Genomic DNA, 25,183 nt, shown 5'->3' on the forward strand with positions numbered 1-25,183 from the left:
TACAGGGACCACATGGCGGAACATGCCATCATCTGCAAATTTATGGGCATTTGGCCGTCCGAGAGAACCCTATGCCAATGGATAAGACAGCAGTGGAAACCAAAGGGGGACGTGCAGCTACATCTAGGAGCTAAAGGTTTTTTCACAGTAGTTTTTCCCAGTCTAGAAGATAAGGACAGAGTGTTTGAGGGAGGTCCTTACTTTTTGGCAGCAGCAGGGCTCTACATGAGACATTGGAAGCCAAACTTCGTCCTGGAGAAGGAAACTTTCACCCAAGTGCCTGTCTGGATAAGACTCTTCTCCCTTCCCATCGATTATTGGGGTCTTAATGCCCTAAAACAGATAGGGGACAAGCTCGGGACCTTCGTCAAAGCATCAGAAGCAACCATGCAGAAAAGATACACAACCTACGCGAGAATATGTGTTGAACTGGATGTATCCGAAGCGCTACACGAGGGTGTATGGCTTGAATACAGAGACGAAGAATACTTTCAGGCGCTAGACTATGAGCAGATACCCTTTAGATGTCGGAAATGCCACGAGCATGGACATCTGGTAAGGGACTGCCCTTTGAACAGAAAGGAGGTAGAAGAAGAGAAAACGCAGGACACCAGAGGCAAGAACAACTTCACCAAACCCAAGAACAGGCAGAGAGCCAACAGAAGGAGAAATGTGAAAGGGAACACAGATAGAAACTATTTCAGCAATCCCTTTGAGATCCTAGACCTAGAGATGGACTCGGAGGAAAAGCAGAACACACCCAACAGGGAAGAGAGGCAGGGGAACCCGGAAAAACCAACAGGAGAAGAAAGGACAGACGCAACAATAGCAGGAGAGATCCTCATGCAAGACAGAGTAGTCGAAACGGAGGAAGAGACAGATATGCTAACTAGTGAAGCAGGCAGCGAGGATTTTGAGTTGGAAGATACCCTCGCAACGGATGGGATGGACCTAAACGCGCTTGTGGAAAGTTGGAAGGCCAAAGGAATGGAAGCAGTTCCAGAGGAAGAAATAAGGAAGGTCAATGAACTATTCATAGCACGGCAAAAGGCAATAATGGAAAAACAGAAGAGCAAACTAGGAGTAATCAAGGGAGGATCACCCCACTACCAAACGCAACTAGGAAGAACCTCAGGCCCAAGATACAAACGCCGACGAGGTCGAAAGACTAGCATAGAACAACTACAGGAGCTGGGCGAAATGCTAATCAATGCCGGCCTGATAAGGCAGCTAAATGAGTACCCGTCCTTCCAACAAAATAGTTAACCATGAAGATCATCTCTTGGAACGCCAGAGGGATAAGCAGTCAGGCCAAACAGAGGGTTCTTAAACGGAAGATGGGTAAATACAATCCAGATATGTTGTTTCTTCAAGAAACCAAATGCAACAGTGACCTCATAGGCAAGCTACGAGGGAAGTTAGGTAGGAACTTCGAAGTTTTGGAAATTGAAAGCAAAGGGCGCGAGGGAGGTCTAGCAACCTTCTGGGACACACGAAGGTATCATCTCATAACAGCTGAAGCCAGCAAAAACTACCTGGCACTGGAGATGCAGCCAATAGGTAACTCTTCCTCTTTTATTTGCATTAATGTCTATAGTCCCCAAAAGATAGAAGACAAATTCTGTTTTCTAGACTCGCTCACCCAACTCATAGATAGATACCAGAATGCAAATTTCATACTGGGAGGAGACTTTAACATGATAACCTCCCTCCTGGAGAAAAAAGGGGGCCTAAGGAAAATACACAGGGATGGAGAGGCCTTTATAAGTTTCATAGACAATGCAAAATTGGTGGATGTATATCCCAAAAGTGGCAAGTACACCTGGAACAATAGAAGGGGGGGAGACAGGCTCATATCTTCTAGACTGGATCGTTTTTTAATTTCGGAAAGCTTGCTCTTGGAAGGAACAGCCGTGGAATCAAACATCCTCCCTAGTGGAGGATCAGACCATTGGCCGGTTTCTCTAGTAGTTGAGATACAGGAATCTCCCAAAAATAAGCCCTTCAGGTTTGAAAAGTTTTGGATTGAACACCCCACCTTCCTGGAAATGGTAGAGAAATGGTGGTCAGAGCCCATAGGGGAGGAAGGCTCCAAAATATTCATCCTGCAACAGAAATTAAAAAACATCAAACTAAAACTGAAAGAGTGGAACAAAAAAGTCTTCGGCAATATCTTCCAGGAGAAAGCAATCATCGAAAATAAACTGGAACAGATCCAAAAGGAAGGAGTGGAAGGACGCAGACAGGAGGAAACAGGCAAACTAGAAGAGGAACTCACACAACAATGGCACAACAGGTGTAAGCAGGGAGAAGTGCTTTGGAAACAGAAATCTAGAATCCTCTGGCTGAAAGAAGGGGAACAAAACACTAAGTTCTTCCACAGATCAGCAATGGACTATAGAAGCGCCAACAAAATAATGGAGCTAAAAAACGATGAGGGCAGCATTTTCAGAAATCATAATGAAATCTCAGCCGCCCTCACGAATCACTTCAGCCTCATAGCGCAGGAGCCAGGTATTAACAGGGAGGAAGCAATCAAAAAAATTACCGAAGTAATACCTAGAATGATTACTGAAGAACAGAACTGGTCCCTCAGAAGAATAATCACAATGGAAGAAGTAGAGGAGGCTGTTAGAAGTATGCCCAATGACAAAGCTCCGGGTCCAGATGGTTTCACCATCAATTTCTACAAAGCATGCTGGAACATCGTCAAGCAAGACATATGGGAAATAGTGGAAGACTCCAGACAGTCCAAAACAATTCTTAAATCCTTAAACTCCACCTTCATTGCTCTAGTTCCCAAAGTGGAGGCAGCCAACTCTCCGGATAAATTCCGGCCTATTGCTCTTTGCAATGTCATCTATAAAATAATTTCAAAGGTCATTGCAAACAGACTGAAAGTCATCCTACCCGGCATCATTTCACCAGAACAGTCTGGCTATGTGGAAGGACGGCAAATCATGGATAACATCCTGCTTGCTCAAGAGATGATTCACTCTCTCCATTCTCAAAAGGCAGCAGGCATGCTCATGCAGTTAGATCTCTCCAAAGCTTATGACAAGGTGAGCTGGTCTTATTTGGAAGCTGTGCTAGCAGCTTTTGGATTTAGCAATCAGTGGATTAAGTGGATTCTAGCCCTCATCAAATCACCTCGACACTCTATCCTCGTGAATGGGATTCCTTCAGCTCCCTTCCAACCCACCAGAGGCATAAGGCAAGGAGATCCCCTCTCCCCCTTTCTGTTCGTCATTCTCATGGAAGGACTAGGCAGACTAATAACTAGAAATAAAGACGAAGGCAACATCAAAGGTCTACAACCCATCAGAGCTTGTCAAGCCACGACCCATCAACAGTTCGTGGACGACACCATGTTACACGGTGCCCCCACTGTCAAAGAGGCCTTAGCCTACAGAAATATCCTCAATCTGTTCAGCCACGCCTCAGGTATGGAGATCAACTTCTCGAAATCTACTCTGTTCTTCTTCAACACTCATCCATCCATCCAGTCTCATCTTTCCCGTCTACTGGGGTTTAAAATTGGCTCTCTCCCCTCTAGATACCTTGGTGCCCCCCTAACTTTGAGACCTTGGCAGAAAGGACACTGGGAGAAGGTTCTTGCCAGCATGGAAAGGAAATGTAAACACTGGACTCACCGAGCATTGAATTTTGCAGGTAGACTAATTTTAACAAAGGTGGTATTGCAGGCCATTCCTCACTATATGCTCTCTATTCTTCCAGCACCGAAAGGGATTTTAAACCAAATTCGAGCCATTCAGCACTCCTTTCTGTGGAGCGGAAACAACGAGAAGAAGAAATGGTCTCTTGTTGCGTGGGAGAAACTATGCAGACCAAAAAACAAGGGGGGTCTGAATTTAGTTGATCCCTCTACAGTCAATAACATCTGCGGTGCTAAGATTTGGTGGAAATGGATCTCAGACAGGAGTCTTCCCTGGGCTACTCATTGGAAGGAGAAGTACATGCCAGACAGCAATATTCTAGACATAATCAGGTTGCAGATCACCCGCAACGGCTCACCAATCTGGAATCACGCTCAAGCAAACAGAAGCTTGGTCCAGGACCACAGCTTTTGGGAGATAAGAAATGGCAATAACGCTCTCTTCTGGGAAGATGCTTGGCAGCAGCTTCCCAAACTGGATTCCCCTCATTTCCTACCCCTGAAACAAAGTCAGCAAAATCTAGGTAAATTCACAGTAAGTCAGTATTGGTCCACCAACAATGAAGACCAGGATTGGAGACATTGGATAGCTTTTGACCCAACCCTCAATGCACTCACTCAGGAAACCATTCAGGACTTGAATCAACGCATTTCAAAAAGAAAGATACGAATTGCAACCGAAGATGACAAGCTCAGATGGGGTCCGAAAGGAAACGGGAACTTCTCTCTGAAAGAAGCTCGAAGTATCATAGCGGAGGAAGAACAACCAAACATACTACCATGGGCTACTAAAGTTTGGGATAGTTTATTATGGCCGAAAATCAGCACTTTTCTATGGTTACTAATGCAGAAGAGGACTCTCACCTGGGAAAACCTTATGAAAAAAGGTTTCAGGGGACCCTCCAGATGCCCTATGTGCACTAAGGAGGAGGAAACCATGAACCACCTTCTTAATTCATGCGAATGGGCCTCCCAGCTTTGGAACTGGTTGGAAAACATTCTTGGAGCTTCGGACCGGAACAAGGATTCAATTCAGGAAACCATCACCAACTGGAGGAACATGTTTTCAAGAGTAAACAGAGTGGAAGGCATCTGGAAATCTGCCCCTGGCTTTATTGTCTGGACCATCTGGAAAGAACGAAACCGAAGAATTTTCAAAGAAGAAACTAGAAGCCTAGAATTAGCAAAGGAGTCCATATCTATCAACATCAAACAGCTTATACAGGCTAAATGTAAAGTAGAAGCCGATGAAAAACCAACCAATCAGGATCTTCGAATCTTAAAGGCATTTCAATTAGAAGCAGCCAGCAATCAACCAACAGGGGGAAATTCACCTCAACCTTCATCACATCTTTCAAACTGGCAATGCCCTCCTGAGGGTAGCCTGAAGATGATCTTTGATGGTGCCTCACGGGGAAATCCAGGTACAGCAGGCATTGGGGGAGCCATCCGCAATCAAGCAGGGGAAATTATCCATATTTTCTGCAGAGCCTTAGGGGAAACTACTAACAATGAAGCAGAATTCGCTGCGCTTGAGCAGGGCTTAAAAATCCTAAGAAACCTCAGGAGAGGCAATCTAATAGTCGAGGGGGACTCACTTCTGGCTATCACGGCGGCTAAACGCCTACAGACAGGTACGACCATTAGCAAAGCTACCAAGCATTGGAGGTTAGCTAAAGCGACGGAAAACATAGCAGAGCTCATTATGGAGATGAAAGGTATAATCTTCCAGACAGTTAGGAGAAAGGCGAATGATCTAGCTGACCATCTGGCAAACTTCGGAGTAGACAACCCGAGCATGGTCGTGAACAGGTGTTGGCGGGAGATTGACAACCCAACCATAAAGAAAGCATGCGAACAACTAGCAGCGAAGGATCTAATTCAGGCCACCCAACCTTAATTGGGGAAGGCACTTGGCCCCGGTATCGGAATTGCGAGGATACCGGCAGAGATCATCAGCCCAAGCCTCTCGATGGGATGATTGGACATTTGAAAAGGCGGAGCACCTGGTGGCAGCAGATCTTGCAGAAGGGTAATCATCATAATTCAAGAGACGGGATCCATAACCTCAGATACCGAGCTATCAGTACGCATGCAGAGTGTCCGTATAGCAAGTTCTCATTGCCTTTAATGGCAATCTTGTGTGAAAGGAGGTGGAACAAGGCCCGGAGGAACAGAACCAAGCATGCCAGCCTGCGGGGCATCTCAATCCCCACGCACCACCACCCCATCAGAAGGAAATCACCAAACACCTGGAGCTTGGCTCGTCAGCGTGGAAGTAACCTCCTGTGCTCCTACTCGATCAGCGTCAGCCTCGTATGTGCGATACTCCATCACATTCATCAGCAAAGTACTACCACCTTCAAAGGCATTAATTCCATTCTCATGAGAGAGCACCAAGGTTTTCATTATAAAAGAATGGGTAAGTGCCCTGTTCTCCTCATTGTCATTCGAGTGGGAATTGAGAGTGGTTCTGTCACCAAGTTTAGCTTAAGTCGGGCAGGTCACAAGGGGTTGGCTATGGCAGCGGGAGGTAGTCGCTGCGCTGCAGCAAACCGAGACCTTCAGGAAGCCAGGAGCGGCTACGAGACTAGGACTGCAACCAAAATAAAACGCAAGATGGCAGAATTGGAAGCTCAGGTTAAGCATGAGGAGAATGGAAGGACGGAGATGGAGATTGCAGCTGAGGTCGATTGGCTGACGGACCCCGGCACACCTACGAAGAGGGCTACTCAATTCGTAAGGACCCAGGCGGAGAGCTGGCGTACTAAAACCCTGATAGCAAAGGCGCTGGCTTCCATTGAAAAGGAAAAGCAACATATCGTCACAGAGGTAAATCTTACTGAAGCACAAATGGCTAAGATCATAGACTACAACAGCGTTCTGGACAGCAAAATCACCTCTGTGAAGGAGGCAGTCAATACCCACAACCGGATGCTTATGCTGCTCATCCGGCTACTAAAAGATTCCATCAACACAGCCCCTGCAGCTCAACCAGCCACCTCGGCCGCGAACTAGCCTGATTCCTGGGAAGCAATGCAGGCGAAGGTTGAGCGTCACGGCAAGGAGATAGGCATGGACACCATCGCCCAGATGGGAAAACATCACTAAGGACATTCTAGTGGCTCTCCCCTGACCTCTCACGGTCTCGGTTTTTGTTGTCATTTCACTCTGCTGTCTCGGCTTTAGGGTATGTCTGCTGTTACTTCTCTTGTAGTTACCTCTCTTGTCCAGTTTCGGTAGTTTCAGTGTTACAGTAATGTTCGGCTCTGTTCCTCGCCACCCTGCGTGGTGGGCGTTCTTTTGGTCCACATGCATAACTTCCTCTGAGCAGGCGATTAGCCTTGGAGTATTGTACATCCCTGCTCGCACTGCTCCGGCAGTTTTTTGTATTATACTTGTTATATAATATAATCTTCTCACTTACACAAAAAAGATGCATATATGTCAACAAAAGCATGTATAATGATGAATTAGATATAAAAAGCATAAAAAACATAGATTGAACCATACAACAACAATCATCTAAAAGTTATAATCTTCGTCAACCACGTCCATGTTGATTTGGGGTAGCATCGGATGTGCTCTAGCCACGAAATTTGGTGGAGAGGTTGGTGCACATAAGATCTCCAATACCCAGAAAGGGTTTGGGCAGATTCTAAACAGATCAGGAGATATTAAAATAATTATTATTTTTAATGGAGTCCCTAAATCTAAGCTTAGGGAAAATAAAATATTAATGTGTATTAATATGAATCTGTGTTAGAGTGGTCCAAAAGATATGGATCAAGTCAGATCTAATCTTAGCCATTGATTAGGGACTTAATCTCAGCCGTTGATATGTCAACAGGAAAAGTATAAGAGGAAGCTTGAGGATCACTTGGAGAGTACACCAGATGATCAGCCATTCTATTCTCTAAAGTGGGGTTTGCTAAGAGAGATAGAATCAGTGATCAAGAGAGCAGCTGAGGGGCATTGAGTATAGAGAAACAAAGAAGGCAAAGATTGTGTCGGGAGAGCAGCGCAGCAGCCAAGGAGGGTGACGCAGAGCCAGCAAGGGCTCACACAGGGCCACGCAGAGGCAGCCAAGTGTTGCGCAGAGCACCAGAGGGGCTAGCATAGCTGACGCAGAGGCTCCCAAAGCTGATGCAAGGCCTCCTGGGGCTGACACAGGGCCAGCGTGGGAGAGAGAGGGGCTGACGCAGTCCAGATTGGGCAGACGCTAGGGTTGCAAGAGCAGTTTTGTGCTGAGGAACTACCGGAAGGATTTTCTGGGGTTTCAGCCAAGAGATTTCTCTCAAACTATGAGGTATAGCTGCTAAGGAAATTCTCTGTTGGGTAGGCCAGTTACAACACCCAAATTGTACTCTGATATTGCTTAATAAGAAAACCCTCAGATAGCTGCACCGGTTTTCCCGCATTGCATTTTTCCAGGGACATTGGTCCAAAAATAATGGTGTCATGTGGTGTGTTTGTTCTTGTTTCTTTTAGTTGTTGATCTATAATATGTTGAGCATGCACTGGTGTTTATTTTCAGTATTTACGTTGTAAATAACTTGTTAAAGAAAAATAACAAGTGGGTAGGAATAAATCAGAAAAAGTGCATGAAGGGTTTCTAAACTAAGTAAAATTAAAAACTTCAACATGGTATCGGAGGGTGATTGCAGATCACAGGAGGACTAAAAGACATCAGCCGAGCGGAGCAATAGTAGCAGAAAACAGTTGTCCCGAGGTGACAGAAGTTGTTTCTAGCAGCGCAGAAGCCAAGAAGTCTGACGCAGAGCTAGCCAGAGCCACGCAAAATAAGGTGGGAGCTGCGCAGAGCCACACAAAATAAGGTGGGAGCTGCGCAGAGCCTCAGAGAGGCCAGCGTAGCTGAAAGGGCCAGAGGGCTGACGCAGGGCATCCCAGGGTTGACGCAGACCCATCTGGGGTGACGCAGAGCCAACGTGAGGCAGAGAGGGGCTGACGCAGTTCACAGAGAGGCAGTTGTTGGAGTCTAGAAGGCTGTAGAAATATCGCAGAGTGGAGCTGGTGAAGTACAATAGTCAGAACAATACCTGACAGAGCAAGGCCAAAGGAGTTGTTACCGAGGGTTTCTAGTTGAGGAACCTGGTTCAGCAGTGCAGTTGCACAAGACGATCACAGTAGGGGACATCTCGACAAGCAGCAGAAGGATTTCCATGAGGGAAATCAGGACTCAGAGGGAGTCTAGAAGAGACCTTCCAGACGAGAAGTAGAGACTCAAAGGAGTCGAACAGAGAACTTTCAAGAGGGAAGTAGAGGAGCATCATGGCACTACACGGGGTAAGAGACCAGGATAAACTGGACGGAGCATCGAACTTCGTAGTCTGGAAGGCCAGAATCTTATCAGTCCTTGACAGGAATCGTGTCAAGAACTTCGCCTTGAAGGTTATAGCTATCCCAGTCGACCCCAATGATAACGACAAGTACGAAGAGGCGATGGCGAGGGCCGAGTGCATTATCCTTGACGAGGTCAAGGATCATGTGGTACCACATATAGCCATGAAGGAAACGACAGTTGAGATGTGGGAGGCTCTCAAGAACCTGTACCAACATACTTTTGTGCCGAGAAGAATGTTGCTCGAGAACCAAATGAGGTCGTATCAGATGAAGAAGGATCAATCGATTGACACCTTCCTCAGAGGATTGAATGAGATCCGAGACCAATTGACTGCTATAGGAGCGACACCGGATCAAGAGCTTATGGTGAGGACAACCCTGAATGCTTTCTCAGAAGATTGGGAAGTGTTTGTCCAGAGTATCCTGGGCAGAGGGACTCCCCTACCTTGGGACAAGATGTGGGCATCTCTTCGCCAGGAAGAGATTAGACGGTAGTCGAAGACAGGTAGCAGCAGCAAAGGGATCAAGGTCAAGGAAGAGGAGGAGGATGTGGCCCTAGCATCTGAGGGAAAGCAGGAGAAGCAGAAGAAGAAAGATCTCTCCAAGATCAAGTGCTTCCACTGTGGGGAGATGGGTCATTATGTGACCCAGTGCCCAAGGGAGAAGAAGGGAGAGTCTTCTGAGACTAAGGCAGCGCCAACGCAGGCAGAGAAGGAGGTTTTGACAGACGATGACTATGCCATGAGTGCACACACGCCACTTGAGCGGAAGTGGGAGACATCGAGCTGTAGTCAGGAGGACTACAGGCAATGAGGAGCAGATCCTTGAGGTACCCAGCCTCTTGGATTAGACCTTGCTACGGAAGCCCCGACGAGGAGTAGCAGCACTGGCTGAGTGGGTAGAGACGGATGCGGATGGAGCAGCAGAGAGAGCTACAGTGCAAGAGTCTCGAGACAGCGCAGAGCTAGCAAGCTGCAACAGTGCGAGAGGCACAGGAGTGTTGCACCAGTGCAGGAAGGCACAGAGAGGTGTGCAACGGTGCGAGATGCAGGGAGTTGTTGCAGCAGTGTAGAGGTCACTGAGGGAGCACTTGTCAATGGCAGAGGGAGCTTCAGCATCAGCGGGTGTTTCTAAGCCCAACAGGGAGGTCAGTTGGGAGATCAATTACTTACTTCTCAATAATTGAGTTGCAGTGCAATAGTGGGCAGCACTATGTAGCATGATGAGAGGAGGTGCAATGCGGATGCAGTGCTAGGAGAAAGGACCAGCAGCAGCACGGATGCAGAGGGAGTTGTCGTACAGATGCAACAGTGGCAGTGGCAGAACCATGGGCAGCAGTACAGGAGGCCGCAGTGCAGAGGATGTTAGGCAGGAAGGCCTAGCATCAGCACAGGTAACGATGCCGGATGATCGGAGAAATACTCAGTGAGGAGTATTGCTAGAGCACAGTCCTCGCTAAGAGGGAGTGTTGATTTGGGCTAGAATCAGATGTGCTCTAACCACGAAATTTGGTGGAGAGGTTGGGGCACATAAGATCTCCAATACCCAAAAAGGGTTTGGGCAGATTCTAAACAGATCAGAAGATATTAAAACAATTATTATTTTTAATGGAGTCCCTAAGTCTAAACTTAGGGAAAATAAAATATTAATGTGTGTTAATATGAATCTGTGTTAGAGTGGTCCAAAAGACATGGATCAAGCCAGATCTAATCTTAGCCATTGATTAGGGACTTAATCTCGGCCGTTGATATGTCAACAGGGAAAGTATAAGAGGAGGCTTGAGGGTCATTTGGGGAGTACACCAGATGATCGGTCATTCTATTCTCTAGAGCAGGGTTTGCTAAGAGAGATAGAATCAGTGATCAGGAGAGCAACTGAGGGGCATTGAGTACAGAGAAACGAAGAAGGCAAAGATTGTGCCGAGAGAGCAGCGCAGCAGCCAAGGAGGGTGACACAGAGCCAACAAGGGCTCACGCAGGGCCATGCAGAGGCAGCCAAGTGTTGCGCAGAGCACCAAAGGGACCAGCGTAGTTAACGCAGAGGCTCCCAGAGCTGACGCAAGGCCTCCTGGGGCTGACGCAGGCCAAGAAAGGCTGACGTAGCGCCAGCGTGGGACAGAGAGGGACTAACGCAGTCCAGATTGGGCAGGCGCTGGGGTTGTAGGAGCAATTTTGTGCTGAGGAACTGCCGGAAGGATTTTCCGGGGTTTCAGCGAGGAGATTTCTCTCAAACTGTGAGGTATAGCTGCTAAGGAAATTCTTTGTTGGGTAGGCTAGTTATGGCACCCAGATTGTACTCTGATATTTCTTAATAAGAAAACCCTCAAATAGCTGCATCGGTTTTCCCGCATTGGGTTTTTCCGGGGACATTGGTCCAAAAATAATGGTGTCATGTGGTGTGTTTGTTCTTGTTTCTTTTAGTTGTTGATCTGTAATATGTTGAGCATGCACTGGTGTTTATTTTCAGTATTTACCTTGTAAATAACTTGTTAAAGAAAAATAACAAGTAGGAATAAATCAGAAAAAGTGCATGAAGGGTTGTTAAAGAAAAATAACAAGTAGGTAGGAATAAATCAGAAAAAGTGCATGAAGGGTTTCTAAACTAAGTAAACTTAGAAACTTCAACGGTGCACAAGTTAGTAACATACAACATATCGAGTCTCGTGATTCATCAATCTTAAAGTTTCAAGCTTTCAAAATTCAATATATAACATTTATTATAATTGATCACCAAATTTGTACTTGTAAGCTAAGTGTAACCATTACAACAAAGAATATCTAACATGAAATTAAACAACTTTCACAAAGCATCATATTCATAATTCATTACCAATGAGTTATAAATTATAATTTCCAACTTCAAACTTCAAACTTAAATTGTCATATATTGTTTACAAAAAATATCATAATAAATATGAAAGAGTCAACAGTTATTAAAACTACTAGAAACTAGAAAAGACAAGTAAATCTATTATTATTATGTAAGAAACCCTTCTTGGGTTCATGGTGTCAAAGAAAGAAATTTATTTTGTCATGTCAAACGCTCCATCCATCAAGTCGGCCTCAAGCTCTTCGAAATTGGATCCAACTTCTTTTCTACATCTCAGCTTCTCCTATTATTCATGTCGGATCTATAAATAAACTCGACTCAATTGAAAAAGTTGTCAAGGAAGTTCAAATAGATTACAGGACAGCGAAGTATTACAGGATAGTGAAGTTAAGTAATGCAAGACAGCGAAGTATTGGGCGACTATAAATATCATGTCATTGCAGGATCAATGTATTGGGTGACTACAGCACTAAGGCAATATGTTACTGCAGAACCAAAATATTATGAAACTACAGAACCGAAGCTCTCTATAATCACTGGACCGAAATTCTATATGAATGCTCCCTTAATCGCCCCCTAAAAACCAGAGAGCATTTTTTTAAATCGCTCCCCAAGGGGGAGCAATTTCGGGAGCGCGCTCACAACTAGCTCCCGAGCAGAGCACGAATTGGGAGCGGGTTCGTGGGGAGGGGGCACTCCCCCACAACCCTGTCCACAATACTAGTCTTTCTCACCAATCTAATCATCAATGTCATAATCATTGCTCATTGACTTCAACTTCCCTAGTCAAATCTTGGTTACAATCAACAATTCCCCAATTTCAAAAAGATTAATTCACATCCCCACATCCATTGGCTTCAATTCTCACCCATCATGTGTCTCACTTGTCTACCATGTCAACTTGCATTTTGAAGTGGATTTTTCTCTTCAATCCATCATGGAACACATCATAACTCTCAATGACATTTGTGTTCTTAGATCCCAAAACCAATAAAATTTCACACCTTCTCAATATCCAATGGCATTTGACTCTCCATGTCCATCTTTGATTCTTCTTTTCATCTAGTCCATTTTGGACACGAGTATAAGGAGTCAACTTGATTTGAGTTATACCAACTTTTTTGCAATATCCAACAAGCTCTTTCAAACAACATAACTTGCCATAATTTCCTTCCACTCTACTTCTAAGCAAGTACTCTAACTCCTTGCACTTGTAAAAGATTCCAAATTTTGCTTCAATGAGCAAACAAAGTCTTATCGGAAAAATCATCAATGAAAGTGGCAATCAGTGGATAGCCACCATTCAACATGGTCTTCAACAACTTGTAAACGCCCAAGTGAACCAATTCAAGCAAACCTTGAGCTCATTTATATGACTAACCTAAGAATTGTTCTATATCAGGGGTTCCTACGAATTGGTCTTTACTTCTTCTTTGACATCTTTCTCAAGCACCAAATGAAGGAATTTGAGGCCACTAAAGGCCCCCCAAAGCCTCATTAGCACAAACCACTCACCAAGGGACTACTTAGTGGGATCTTGGTCCCTTTATTTTGTTCAAGATGGTGAGGGGATATCTACTTTGGTCCATCCCTTGGCCAACTATGATTTGACTTGGATTTAAAGCTAATTTATCTTTTATTGTTCTCTTTGTTGGGATGTGTTGTGCACTGCAATTATAACTATTAGTGCATGTTGTACTCTTGAGTCGTATTGCTCCATTCTGTTCATTTATGGACATTAACAAAAAATTCTATTTCAATTTCGATTTCTACAGTTTTTTCACATCATGAAACTTCAAAGAACTTAATGGAGTTGTTCAATCCAAATTCCAACCCCGATATGTTCAAGCCTCCTTTGAAAAAGAAAGAAAATAACACCAATGTTTGCCACCCAAGTCATTTCTCTAGTCTCATCTTTAATCAACCAAAACATGTCATAGACATCCTTCTCGTAGAATAAAAAGTTCCTTTCCAATCACCAATAGTAAATACCTTGTAATCCTTCTACAACAAGTAACTAATGTTCCTGAACATGATGACTCAATACCTATTAACAGTTATTCAACTTACAAACGTGTTCATCTTCATTTGGGATACATAAAGAACATTCACAATATCCCTAGCATTTCCACATTGAAATCAAACAAATTTGTCTCTTGACCTTCAACTTCAATGCTAAAAATGACTCCCATAAAACATTTGTCATTTAGTCTCTAATCAATTATATCTTCCAAACCATTCACTATTTAATGCCATGCGATACAACACCCCTAAGTCGATCCACCAATTACGCTTGACAAAAGCACAAGTCAAAGAAAAGAACGAAGCCATGTCTCTCACATGATCCTACAATTTGTGTTCTACTACATTTTCATGTCTATTCTTGCCTTTGACTTCTTCCTATTGAGATATCCACTCTTCTTATGGCTTCTTTGAAGATCTAAAGTCTAATCAATAGTAATTAACCAACCGATTTCTTCATATTTTCCAAGTATTGCATCATCAACATGCCATCAATCATCTTCACATGAGTGCATCAGATGCCACAAGCACTACCATTTGCACAATACTTATATTCGTGCAACTTGTGGTTGAACCACACCTCTTTTGTTGGCCTGAGCTCATGCACCCATTGCAAGACCACATTGTCCAAGTTCAAAATAATCACAAACAAAGTCTTCTCATCTTTATATTTCAAATCATGTGAGACATCTAAGCCTCAGTAAAAAATCATTGACCACAACTCTTGATTAACAAGGTAGCATTACATCTAAATCTTCCCAATGTCAAAATTGTCAAAATTGAACCTCTCTGTGACCCAAACCTTTAGATCTGCCATAAAAAATCTCTAATTCTACCATAGCTCCAACTAGATGTGCAACCATTCGACCAAATGTTTGATCTACAAAAATTGCAACCAAGAATTGCATGGTTCTTTGCCACTGCTATACATGACCCAACCTACCATTCTAAAAGTAGGCTTAACAATAACAAGTTTCAATACAAACCTTGACAAGGCTCTTGATGCCTACAACCACAAGGTATGATGGATCTATAGTATATACAAATAAAAGAGATTGAACTCATTACAATTCTATGTTAAGCATGTTATGCAATGCAACAAAGCACAATCAAGACAAGGAGAACCTCATTAATGGCATTACACACATTTCGAGGATAGAGAATTAGATGACATCTTGTGTTATCCTTTTAGATACTATAGTAAGCTCATGAGATAGATAGAATAACACAACATATGCAATAAATCACGACTACAATTAACACCTTCACTCCTTGTGAAACACTTCAAACCTCACCCAATATGTCCTATATATAAAACTTTAATACAATGAACTGTCAACATCAAAGAGTTGTCACTATCTTGGTTTCCATTGACATACTGATCAACAATCTAGTCAAATAACAACCTCTTCTCTCTTCAAATTTGAACTCAACCTCCACCCCTACTTTTCTATTGATAATTTGACTTGGAACCCATACCTTGATTGTCAAACTACTCCATCGAATTTGACTTTGCATGCAATCAGCTTGAACCACTCAAATCTCACTAAACCTAAGTTTCCAAGGTACAATGATTGAGAATGATTGTTCGATTCAAATCACTCCAATATCTTCCAATCCATTCATTAATTGACAATTGACAATGAACAATACATTTGAAATCATATATAAGGTAAACTTCATCATTGATCACTCATAACTCATTTATAGAAAAACAATACATCGGGAGGAGTAGATCTTAATTTTTAAACCAAGTCCATACAAGCATTGTGCAATGGGGTATAGATAAACTAAAGAGACAACATAGTTGAGTACTGGTAATCAAGGCTGCACGTTCTTTGTTGTTGCATCATCATCGAGTAAACATAGTTCCTTGGTCATCAAGATCTCTAGGTAATCATTGCTCTCAAGCATAGGGTCATCATATGGGATTGTTAGTAAAGATCAACTTCATTTTTTGGAAGTTCCATAAAATGGCTCTAACCCTTGTGTATGTGCTTTATTAATGCATAATACAAAGCATGCACTTGGGCTTTCTCGAACCCCCCCAGCCCCTCTTTGGCCCCTTTATCCTCCGACAGTATTTCCAAAATGGATATCCAGGATCAAAATTCCTTGTCCAAAATATTGAATGATGACCGAATGGACCAATTCCGACAAGAAAAACACCAAACAATGCCCTACTTCCTCACTTTTTCATCATCACTCTTCGAACCTCACACAGTGAAATTAAAAATACAAAAGCATGAACTTAAGGTTTTTTTGGTATGAAAGGGAGCCATTCATTGTTTTAGGATTCCCTGTTACACTCACCCTAAATGCATCCTTATTGGGGCTATTTAATTCTTAATAAAAATATTTGTTCATGCTGGAATCAACATTTTTGAACTCAAAATTAGGGTATGTCTTCAAATTCAACTCAAGTACAATGGGGTGCACAAACCACGGCAAAGTATGGATGCATTCTCAATATGTGGGCACAGTACCCAGCACAAGTATGAGGAATCCAACTGCCAACTAAGCGTACCCATGCTACAAAGCATTAAATTCCTCAATCACCTTCAGCTTCTTTAACTTATTAATTCAACATCACCAATAAAGTACAAAATTTTGGTGATCTGAGTATTCCAATTGGATTCTGGTAATTCAACATCACCAACAACTAGCAAATTTTTGGTTAGAGATTGGATTGCTAACATTCAATGGGAGATGTGAAATATAATGGAAATGCCTTAAAATTGGTAAAAGTCATCGTCACAAAAACAGTTGCAATCAAAGTAATCAAGAGGTTTGAAGGGGTGATTTTCAAATTTCAACATTTGAAAGATCACAATGATGTCGTACCTTCCAAAGAACTTCGGTACTGATTGAAAGGTAGAAAGTTCTGAACACATTAGAAATACATAAAGGAATAAGTCATCCCATACATCAACAACATCATATTGCATCACAAGTATTAGTTTAAGTTAGTGAATTCAGTCTGGGAGGCTCTTGATGACATTACAAACCAAAAACTGGGCTAATAAGTAGTCCTTACTCATCGGTAGACCATACCAAGATTGTGGAAAGAGCATCGTTGAGTGCACATTTAGACCACATGAAGTTGTTTGAGCACTGGGCTTGAATTGGTGTGCAGGAGCACAGACGCTGAGCAGATTGATGCCATACTTGATGGCCAAAGAGGGTGTTCAAGTCAATAGGGTCAAGGTCAATAGAAAGACGGCAACCAATGGAGAACATAAAAGACAATCATATTAACGATTGGGGAATCAAGTGAAGGTGAAAGGAGGCTTACTAAGTCTAATTGAGGAGTGTTTGGACTCTCATTCACAAACAGAGCATGACATCCGAACATTCCTTTCAAGTACAGCAGTGTCTTCTTCAAAGACGCCCATATATTCCTATGCACTTGATCCCATTTCAGACACTAAAACAAGCCTCAAAAAGCCTGTTTCAATGCCTGATCGGCCTAGTGTGGGCCCAAAAGGGCCCAAGCTGGACATGAAATGCACACACACATACACACAAACATAAAATAAAGCCCTATTGATTTTTATTAAAGTAACCCAACATGAAATCTATAAAGATTGCTTTGAATTTTGGAATAGATCTTACAAGTTACAACCACAAGTACTAGTAGAAAGTTAATCACTAGAAGGCATATTAATTGGGCCTCTTACATATCTAGTTGAAGTGGAGTACTGTTAAACTATTACGAGGATGGAAGGATATATAACAAGCTTAGCTGTTCTAACTAGTAGAATGGGCAACTCATACTCACATAACACAATCATTTGCAAGCTGGGAACTCAGATTTAAATAAAAGTAAAACTATCACAACAAAAAGTAGGATGCAATATGCATACAAGTTACAAACTCACAAGAAAAACAAACCAAACTACTAAGGGATGTCAACCTAGCAATGATGGTCGTGAGCAACTCCACTGCTTTAACTGTAACGCTTAGCTTTGGTTATTCTTTAGTACCCATGACCAATCATTATTCCTTCCAACAATTTATTAACGAGGAACAGAATTCAATGGTAGCCAAATACCTTGCAATATATGTCATTTTACTCACAAATTCCAAACTGTCTGCATTTATATTTACAATTAAGAAAATACTACAGAATTCCTATTACAATTCAGCTTCAAATTTACCAGAATGGTGACCAAATGGCCTGTAGCAATGGCCAACAAATTCTCCTCTGACCAGACAACTGAATTTGAATAAAAAGGCGATGCCACCAAAGGCGCAAGCTGAAAATGTGATGCCATCCTAATTCCAGCCTACAACACATTCAACAAAATCCTGTTAATAATGATAAACACAATATAAATGGATAAAAAAATTTGTACAGATTTACTTATGTCTTAAGCCGAGGATTACATCACTGTTCACTCTACAATCAATGCATTGCCAGGAAAAAGTATGATTGTCCTCTCATCCTACCAACAGAATGCTTACAATACCAGAGGCATTCAATCAATCCTTTTGTATTTCCTTAATCTGTTTACCATTTGGGAGAGCAGGGGGCAGAATAAAATATAAGGAATAAAATATTTTGCATCCACTTATATGCCGAGTACTCCAAGTGAACATGGAAATCAACTTTGCATGTAACATTTTTAAGAAGGGGAAGGAATTAATATTAGAGTATTTGGTTAGTGGCTAATCTGTATAAAAACATCAAGTCCAGCAGGAAAAAAAACATCGAATGCAGTTTTAGTAAACTCAGTGGACATTAGCCCCAAGGGTTAGCAGCTCAATTGGTTGAGTCCCCATCATTAAAGCACCTTTGCTATTGAGAGATCACAGGTTCAATTCTCTCAACACCCTCAGGGTTCAGGATCGGTGGTTGAGTCGGCATGATGTGATCCCTTTGGGTGGATCTGCCTGGTACAAATATTCCATGGACGTAACGGCCAACGATCCCCTGGGCCCGTGAACCACATAGGCCAAAGATATAATTAAACAAAAAAACTCCCTGGCCGTGGAATTTAGATGAAATTCTGAAGAAATTTGACAAAGCTCAGAAATTGAAAGTTGTCCAAACTGCCAAATGACCTGCTTTATATGTGACTCTGTTTCCTATTGTTTGATGTATACTAATGCCAATTGAATGCATGTTGATTCTAAAGTTATTCAATGTCGCAAAGGCAGAGCAGGTGATATTGATGAGGACTTGGGAATATCTTTTCTGTCATCATGAATTAGTCCTAGCATGAATATTAGACATGAGAATGCTATAAAATTTTGAAAAATATTGAAAAAACCCTAGTCCTGTGGGCATTAAATATGGTGGAAGGACGTTGAGTGGGCCTTCCACCAGATAAAGATAATTTTACTAGTGTCCAACAAATGACCACAAAAGTAGGTCAATGGAACTAAAAGACACATCCATTCAACACTTGGACTCTTGTAAACAAAAAATTTATGTCTTTTGTTTGTAGGCACATCTCTTTCTTTTGCTTCTTAAGTTTCTTTGTTCCACTTCTGCTCATAACGGTCAGTCACAGACCTTGATTCTCTCCTTAGTGGTCTATGCCTCTAAACCCAACATCCACTAAGTCATACAGTCAAAAAGACAGATCTCAGTTCATTAATGGTCATTTACTGGACATTAATAGAGTTATCTAACACATGTGCAGCCTGAATAATGAGAACAGGGCCAACGTTTAATGTGGCTGTCATCAGTCACTTTTCTGTTGCTTATCTGACTGCTTTAAAAATATAAACAGCTTATGTTAAAGATCGTGTTCTCCTTCAACAAAATAAATGCCCCAAATCATAGCTTGCATCCTCCCAACTATTGACCGTTCAGAAAATAGTATGTGAAATCCTGTCACCAGGCCGTTTCACAAAAAATTCCCAACACTGCTGCTTTGAAACTGAAAGCTGCACACTAAGCACAGTCTCCTCTTGATTTCACATCGATTGATGTCCATCAACAGCCATCTCAGACAAAAAACTGTGAGACTCCCATCAAAAGAGACACTGCAAAAGTCATTAGATTTTGAAATTACTAAAATCAACATATATTCAACCATACGTTTTAAACCAATAGACTGTTTTAGAATATGCGTAGTATTTGTAAGTGTTCTTAAGGATCTTTGTAATTTAAGGTATTTAGGGATTCGAAATATTAGGCTTATTGGTGTCAGCTGAAATATCCTTTACGAATCCTAGTATATCTTATGAAGCACCTTATAATTATTTTTTTAGGGGGTCCTAAGCTTAATTTCACAACAAAACCATGCTTATGTGATGGAAAAGGGGCTGTAAGACCCAATATGGCATGTATACCCACTATTAATAAGATAACTTAATTTTCTTACTGTCCAACAAATAGGAAAAGTACAACCAGTGATAACAATCTGTAGAAATGCCCTGGGCTACCAGAAAAGCATAAAAAAAGATGAAACATGAAATACATGAACTAAATATTGACTCAAACAAGAAAGACAAAAGAGTGAAAGAGATCAACTAGCAGTCTATAAGACAAGATGATAAGGTAGATGACAAGTAAGATCTACCACAGAATCAATCCCAGTCTACAAGACAAGATGATAAGGAAGAATTATCTAGCACAGAATCAATTCCTGAAAAGGATCCGATGCACTATCTAATGATGTCATCTAGTCAGTGTCCAAAGCTGAGAGGCCCTAGTTGCATGATCTTGGGAAAGAATACTAGTACCACGAGTAGATTTTCTCTTAGCACTTGAAGCCGGAGCAAAGAATCTTGTGATATGGCTCTAGGTCAAATTGGCCTACTAATCCCATCTATGTTGAGAACGAGTACCCCTGGGGTCTATGGGGAAGACATGACCAACCCTGCGTGAGGCGTTGTACATGGTCTCAATGATTTGGTGTTTGTTGTGCCACTCATAGGACATATGCCACTTACCACAATCAAATGCTGAAATTCACTTAAAAAAGAAGGAATCATTTTGATATAGTAAGGTCCTAATCAAACCTATCATGTCTATCATTTAAGAATCACCACCACACACATATAAGGAGCTAGACACCTCTATCTAGGGTATTAGATGAAGGTGGGTAGGGATCTCACCAAACCATGAAAAAGAGAGTGGTATTATCCACCCTTATCTCATAGTAGATGGCCATCTGAAAACGAAATGTTTCTTAGATTCAACCTTCTGCAAAAGACATAACTAACATAGCCTCTCCTCTTCTAGGATACAATCCTCAAACTTGATTCGAAGCCCATGAGAGCCTACCTTTAATTGTCTAAATGGGAACTGTTGCTGCAAAATCTAGCAAGACTTGAAGAGGGTTACCCTACAAGGCAAGCACTAGACCAAGTAACACAATGAGGAAATAACCTGCTGTCACCACAGCCAATAGCCAACTCGTTATGGATTTTCACCAATGGAAGGAGTCTCGATATAAGGTCACCTACAAGATGTATTATAGGCTTAAAGGTTTAAGGTGACACAATAGGCTACCAAAAAATGGCTCAACTTAAGTACAAGGCTCAAACAATGAGAATAAGGCAATTTGTACCCCTTAGAGAGGGCAAACTAGGGCACGCTAGACCTAGGGTTTGAGGAATAGCAATCAAGATGAAATGTCCAAAGGTTAAGGTGCTATGGAAAAGGCTTCCAACAATGAGTATTAGCAAGCCAATGGCATATGAAACCTTCAAAAAGCCCTCAAGTTGAAACCTAACCAAACTAGGGTTTCTCCTAGGGAAAAATAGCTAGGACAAGAGAAATCATGGTGAAAGATGAATGGATTAGCCACCAAGGAGGTTGATTTTGAGGCAACCAAATGTACCCTTGATGTTGAATCCTTCCAAACCTAAAGATTCTCCTCCTAGACAATTTCGCTCCAAGCCTTAATTGCCCGTTTATCCTTGGAAGGGTCGAAAATAGAGAGAAAAGGAGAGTAGAATTCAATTTGTGGATGATATAAAGCTTGATCACCAAAATGACAAGGCCAATGCCTAGTCCTTAAGTTGATGGAGTCTATGAGTGTTTTGGATTACCCAAATCTTGCAAAGGAGTAGGGATATTTTGATAACCTAGATCAAAACCCTAACTATTATCTATGTGAGGGACCAAGTATAATTGGGAGAGATACAAAAAGAGTTCACCAAGGGATTACCATTCACATTCAATATATGAGTAATGCCATACAATGAGGATATCTAGATTCTATACAATTTATCTTCAATAATCAATGGTTCAATAAAAACCCTAGATAACCATTGCATTCCACACATTAGATATGAAATCAGAAATTTATCAATAATAAAGCTTACTTACAAGATGAAATGCATGAATAACCCAACATTGATCCAAGATAACTTCTCCAAAGACAAGATTATAGCTCCAATAGACAAAATGCTTCATAGATCACATCGCTCGTAAGATACAAGAGACAAAATTCTTCTAGAGAGGCCAAATTATTCCAAGTGATGATGAATAGAATGAATGAGCCTCTCCTCAATTTATATGAGTAGGGCATCTAATTAGCCTAATCAGTGTTATCAAAACTGGACCGGTCTAAACTAGTCAGTCCAACCGATTGGAGGGCAAAACAAGTTTGGACCAGCCTCTTGGTTTTGTAATGGAACCAGTGTGGAAAAAGTTGCGATAAAATCGGCAAAACCTGATTTATTGAGTTGGCTGACATTATCGGCAAAGCTTTTGCGGACTTTTTGAAAATCGAAAAATTAAGGATTTTATTGCAAAAATCGCGATAAAATCGGGAGTCGGTGGAAAAAATTGTGGAGACTATCCAAGCTGCGCATAAGTGATTAAAAGGGCAAAATTTTCACTCATTTTTCACTCTAACTCCTACCATTCGTCCTTGTGGAGAGAGGAGGAGTTTGTCACTGCCCAAGAGGAGGAGATTTACCAATTTTGTGGCGTGGATTTGGAGATTTGTCCATTTCTCAACATGAGATACTCAGAGTGTTGATTTGCTACTGCCCGCTATGTATTTTAATTTCTCTCTCAATATTTGTAACACAAATAGTTTTTTAAATCCCTCTATTAGTTTGTTTTAAGCTTGTTGTTGCTTAGAAATTTGAATCAAAACATTGTTTAAACTTTAGATAGAATCAAAACTTCAAAACGCTTAGATTGTTTACATGTTTCAAAAATTCAACCCCTTGTTTAGTGAATCTGAGGGTGTTCAAGTGAGTGAGAAGAGGCATTTAAATTTTTAAATTAACAATTACAATTATGTTTGCTTCTTATGTGATGGGCAATTTTAAATTTTTTTCAATTTTTTTTTGTGCCCTAGGTTCAAATTCAAGTTGAAAGCTTCAAACAAAATGTCAAAGAATTTGGACCCTATGTGGGAATATGCTAAACTTGATCCCCAAGAGGGTTGGGGAAGGGGGGACGGTTCAATAGACAATATTTGACTTGCAAGTTGTGTGGCAAGCATATGTCAAGGGGTATCAACAGATTAAAATTCCATTTGGGGCAAAATATAGAACTTTGCCCTGATGTAACTCTAGAAAACGTCTGAAAGGCCATTAAATCACTACATGATAAAGATGATGCCAAAGACAACAGGTCAGAAGTAAAAAGTCAACTTGTAAGGGCCTCAGGGGTGGGCGGAAGTGAAAGTGGTTCTTCATCATCACAGTCTACAACCCATGGCCCAACCCCTCAGCTTTCTCATCTTTTTTTGTTCCTAGAACCACACATCGGCAGTTAAAAAAAGGAAAAGGAGGAAGCTGACAAGTTGGTCAGTAAGTGTCTTCTATGGATTGATGTTCCTTTCAACATTGCCAAGACCAACTGTTAAATTGGCAACTAGGGCCAAACTCCATGTGGGTCAACTTATTTATGGCAGCTGATATTTTTATTGGATCCCTCTCGTCGAGAGGTGTAGGATTGATCCAAAGATCATCCAGTTCCGATAAGTATTTATGGAGATATGAATTTATTTTGTTTATGTAATTATTATCAAGCCGACCAACACTTATGTAGGCTCTAGAAGCCCAACCGACGTGTCTATTCAACCCCTACAAGTTAGTATAAATAAAAGAGGATTTGATGTCATTTGAGACATACATTAGTGTGGTGATCTCTTCCTCTCCACGTTTTGGGTTTTTGGAGCAGGAGAGAGACACCATGAAAATGTACGCTGGCCTATGATGCCCTAGCCACAGTAAATCTATCAGCGACATTTAAGGGTGCCCTAGCCATAGCATTTGAGGGTACTCTTGACAGCAATAAATGATAATCTAATGCAGCAAAGGGAGGCACTTATACGCAGTCTAGAAGAGACTTAATTCCACTAAGAAAGGAGGTTCTAAACGCAACCATAAGATGCCCTAAGTCACAGCAAAGGGAGGCTCAATATGCAGTCCATGAAGGCACAGTAATTAGATTCTTATACGCTGTTCTATATGCAGCAAGAAGAGGGACTTCGCTGTCCCTATAGACACAGTCCTAGGAGACCCTTTAACGCAGGTAAGAAGATGCCCTAGGTACAGTTCAGTGGGTGCCCAATCCGCAGTCATAATGTGCCCTAGCCGCAGGCTTATGAAGAATCTTATAATGCAATTCTGTTCACGCAAAGGATACATGCAGTCCTGTACACTTGTTATATGCAGTCAAATGGATTAGAAGTATCCTCGGGAGGGTCTAAGGTACAGTATCCCTGTAGCAGACAGCAGTATAACTTGGCATAGGAATATATTACAATGAGAAGACCAGATCTATTATTCTCAGCATACTTGTAACTTGATGATCTCATAACAGTATACCTCAACGTCCTTCATTCTTGCTTCAACCACACATATTTGTGATCACTGTCTCAGTCCGGATACCTTCGTGGAAAGATACAACAGAAAAATGATCTTGGTGATACAGCTGTGAAGTTGTAACGGCGATGGTTTCAGTATCAAGTAAGATCTTGTTAAAGGCTGTTGTAGTAATGACAATGATAGTTACATTCTCGGCATATACAGAAGTATTTTTGTGCCTCACTGTCTGGGTCTAATGGAGATCATAGTAATGCTGTAGTTGCTATCTCAGTCTCAGCATTGATGTGATCATGTTGGAGAGGATTTAAGTGATGATTGTGTCCACTACACTCTAAGCATAATCTACAGTGATAGAATGGCATACCTGTAGCAGCCACATGACAATGAATAGCAGTGATAGAATGTCATCTGTTAAGGCAGCAACATGATGATGATGCACATTAGTATGGGCAGCATGAAGTTGAAAGATGATCATGGATATGAAGGGCAGCATGATGATGGATAAGATCATGGACATGGGCAACATGATGTAGA

The 25,183-nt window shown here is 41.8% G+C and overlaps 1 protein-coding gene across 8 annotated transcripts in view; it reads right to left on the reverse strand.

Moving 5' to 3' along the window:
• Positions 1-25,183, reverse strand: part of LOC149250198 (Transducin/WD40 repeat-like superfamily protein) — a 188,909-nt gene that overhangs the window by 148,771 nt on the left and 14,955 nt on the right. For 7 of the 8 annotated variants that reach the window (XM_089458945.1, XM_089458943.1, XM_089458941.1 and 4 more), the window contains one exon: positions 18,052-18,180. In XM_089458945.1, the coding sequence (XP_089315071.1) occupies positions 18,052-18,180 (129 nt within the window). Of the gene's footprint in view, positions 1-18,051; positions 18,181-25,183 lie in introns of those variants that run through there. The other variant, XM_089458944.1, reaches the window with a different exon arrangement.

The sequence above is a fragment of the Pinus tabuliformis genome, chromosome 7 (genome assembly GCF_031772625.1).
Source record: "Pinus tabuliformis cultivar Carrire ecotype Pingquan chromosome 7, CPIR1, whole genome shotgun sequence".
In the NCBI taxonomy this organism is placed as follows: domain Eukaryota; kingdom Viridiplantae; phylum Streptophyta; class Pinopsida; order Pinales; family Pinaceae; genus Pinus; species Pinus tabuliformis.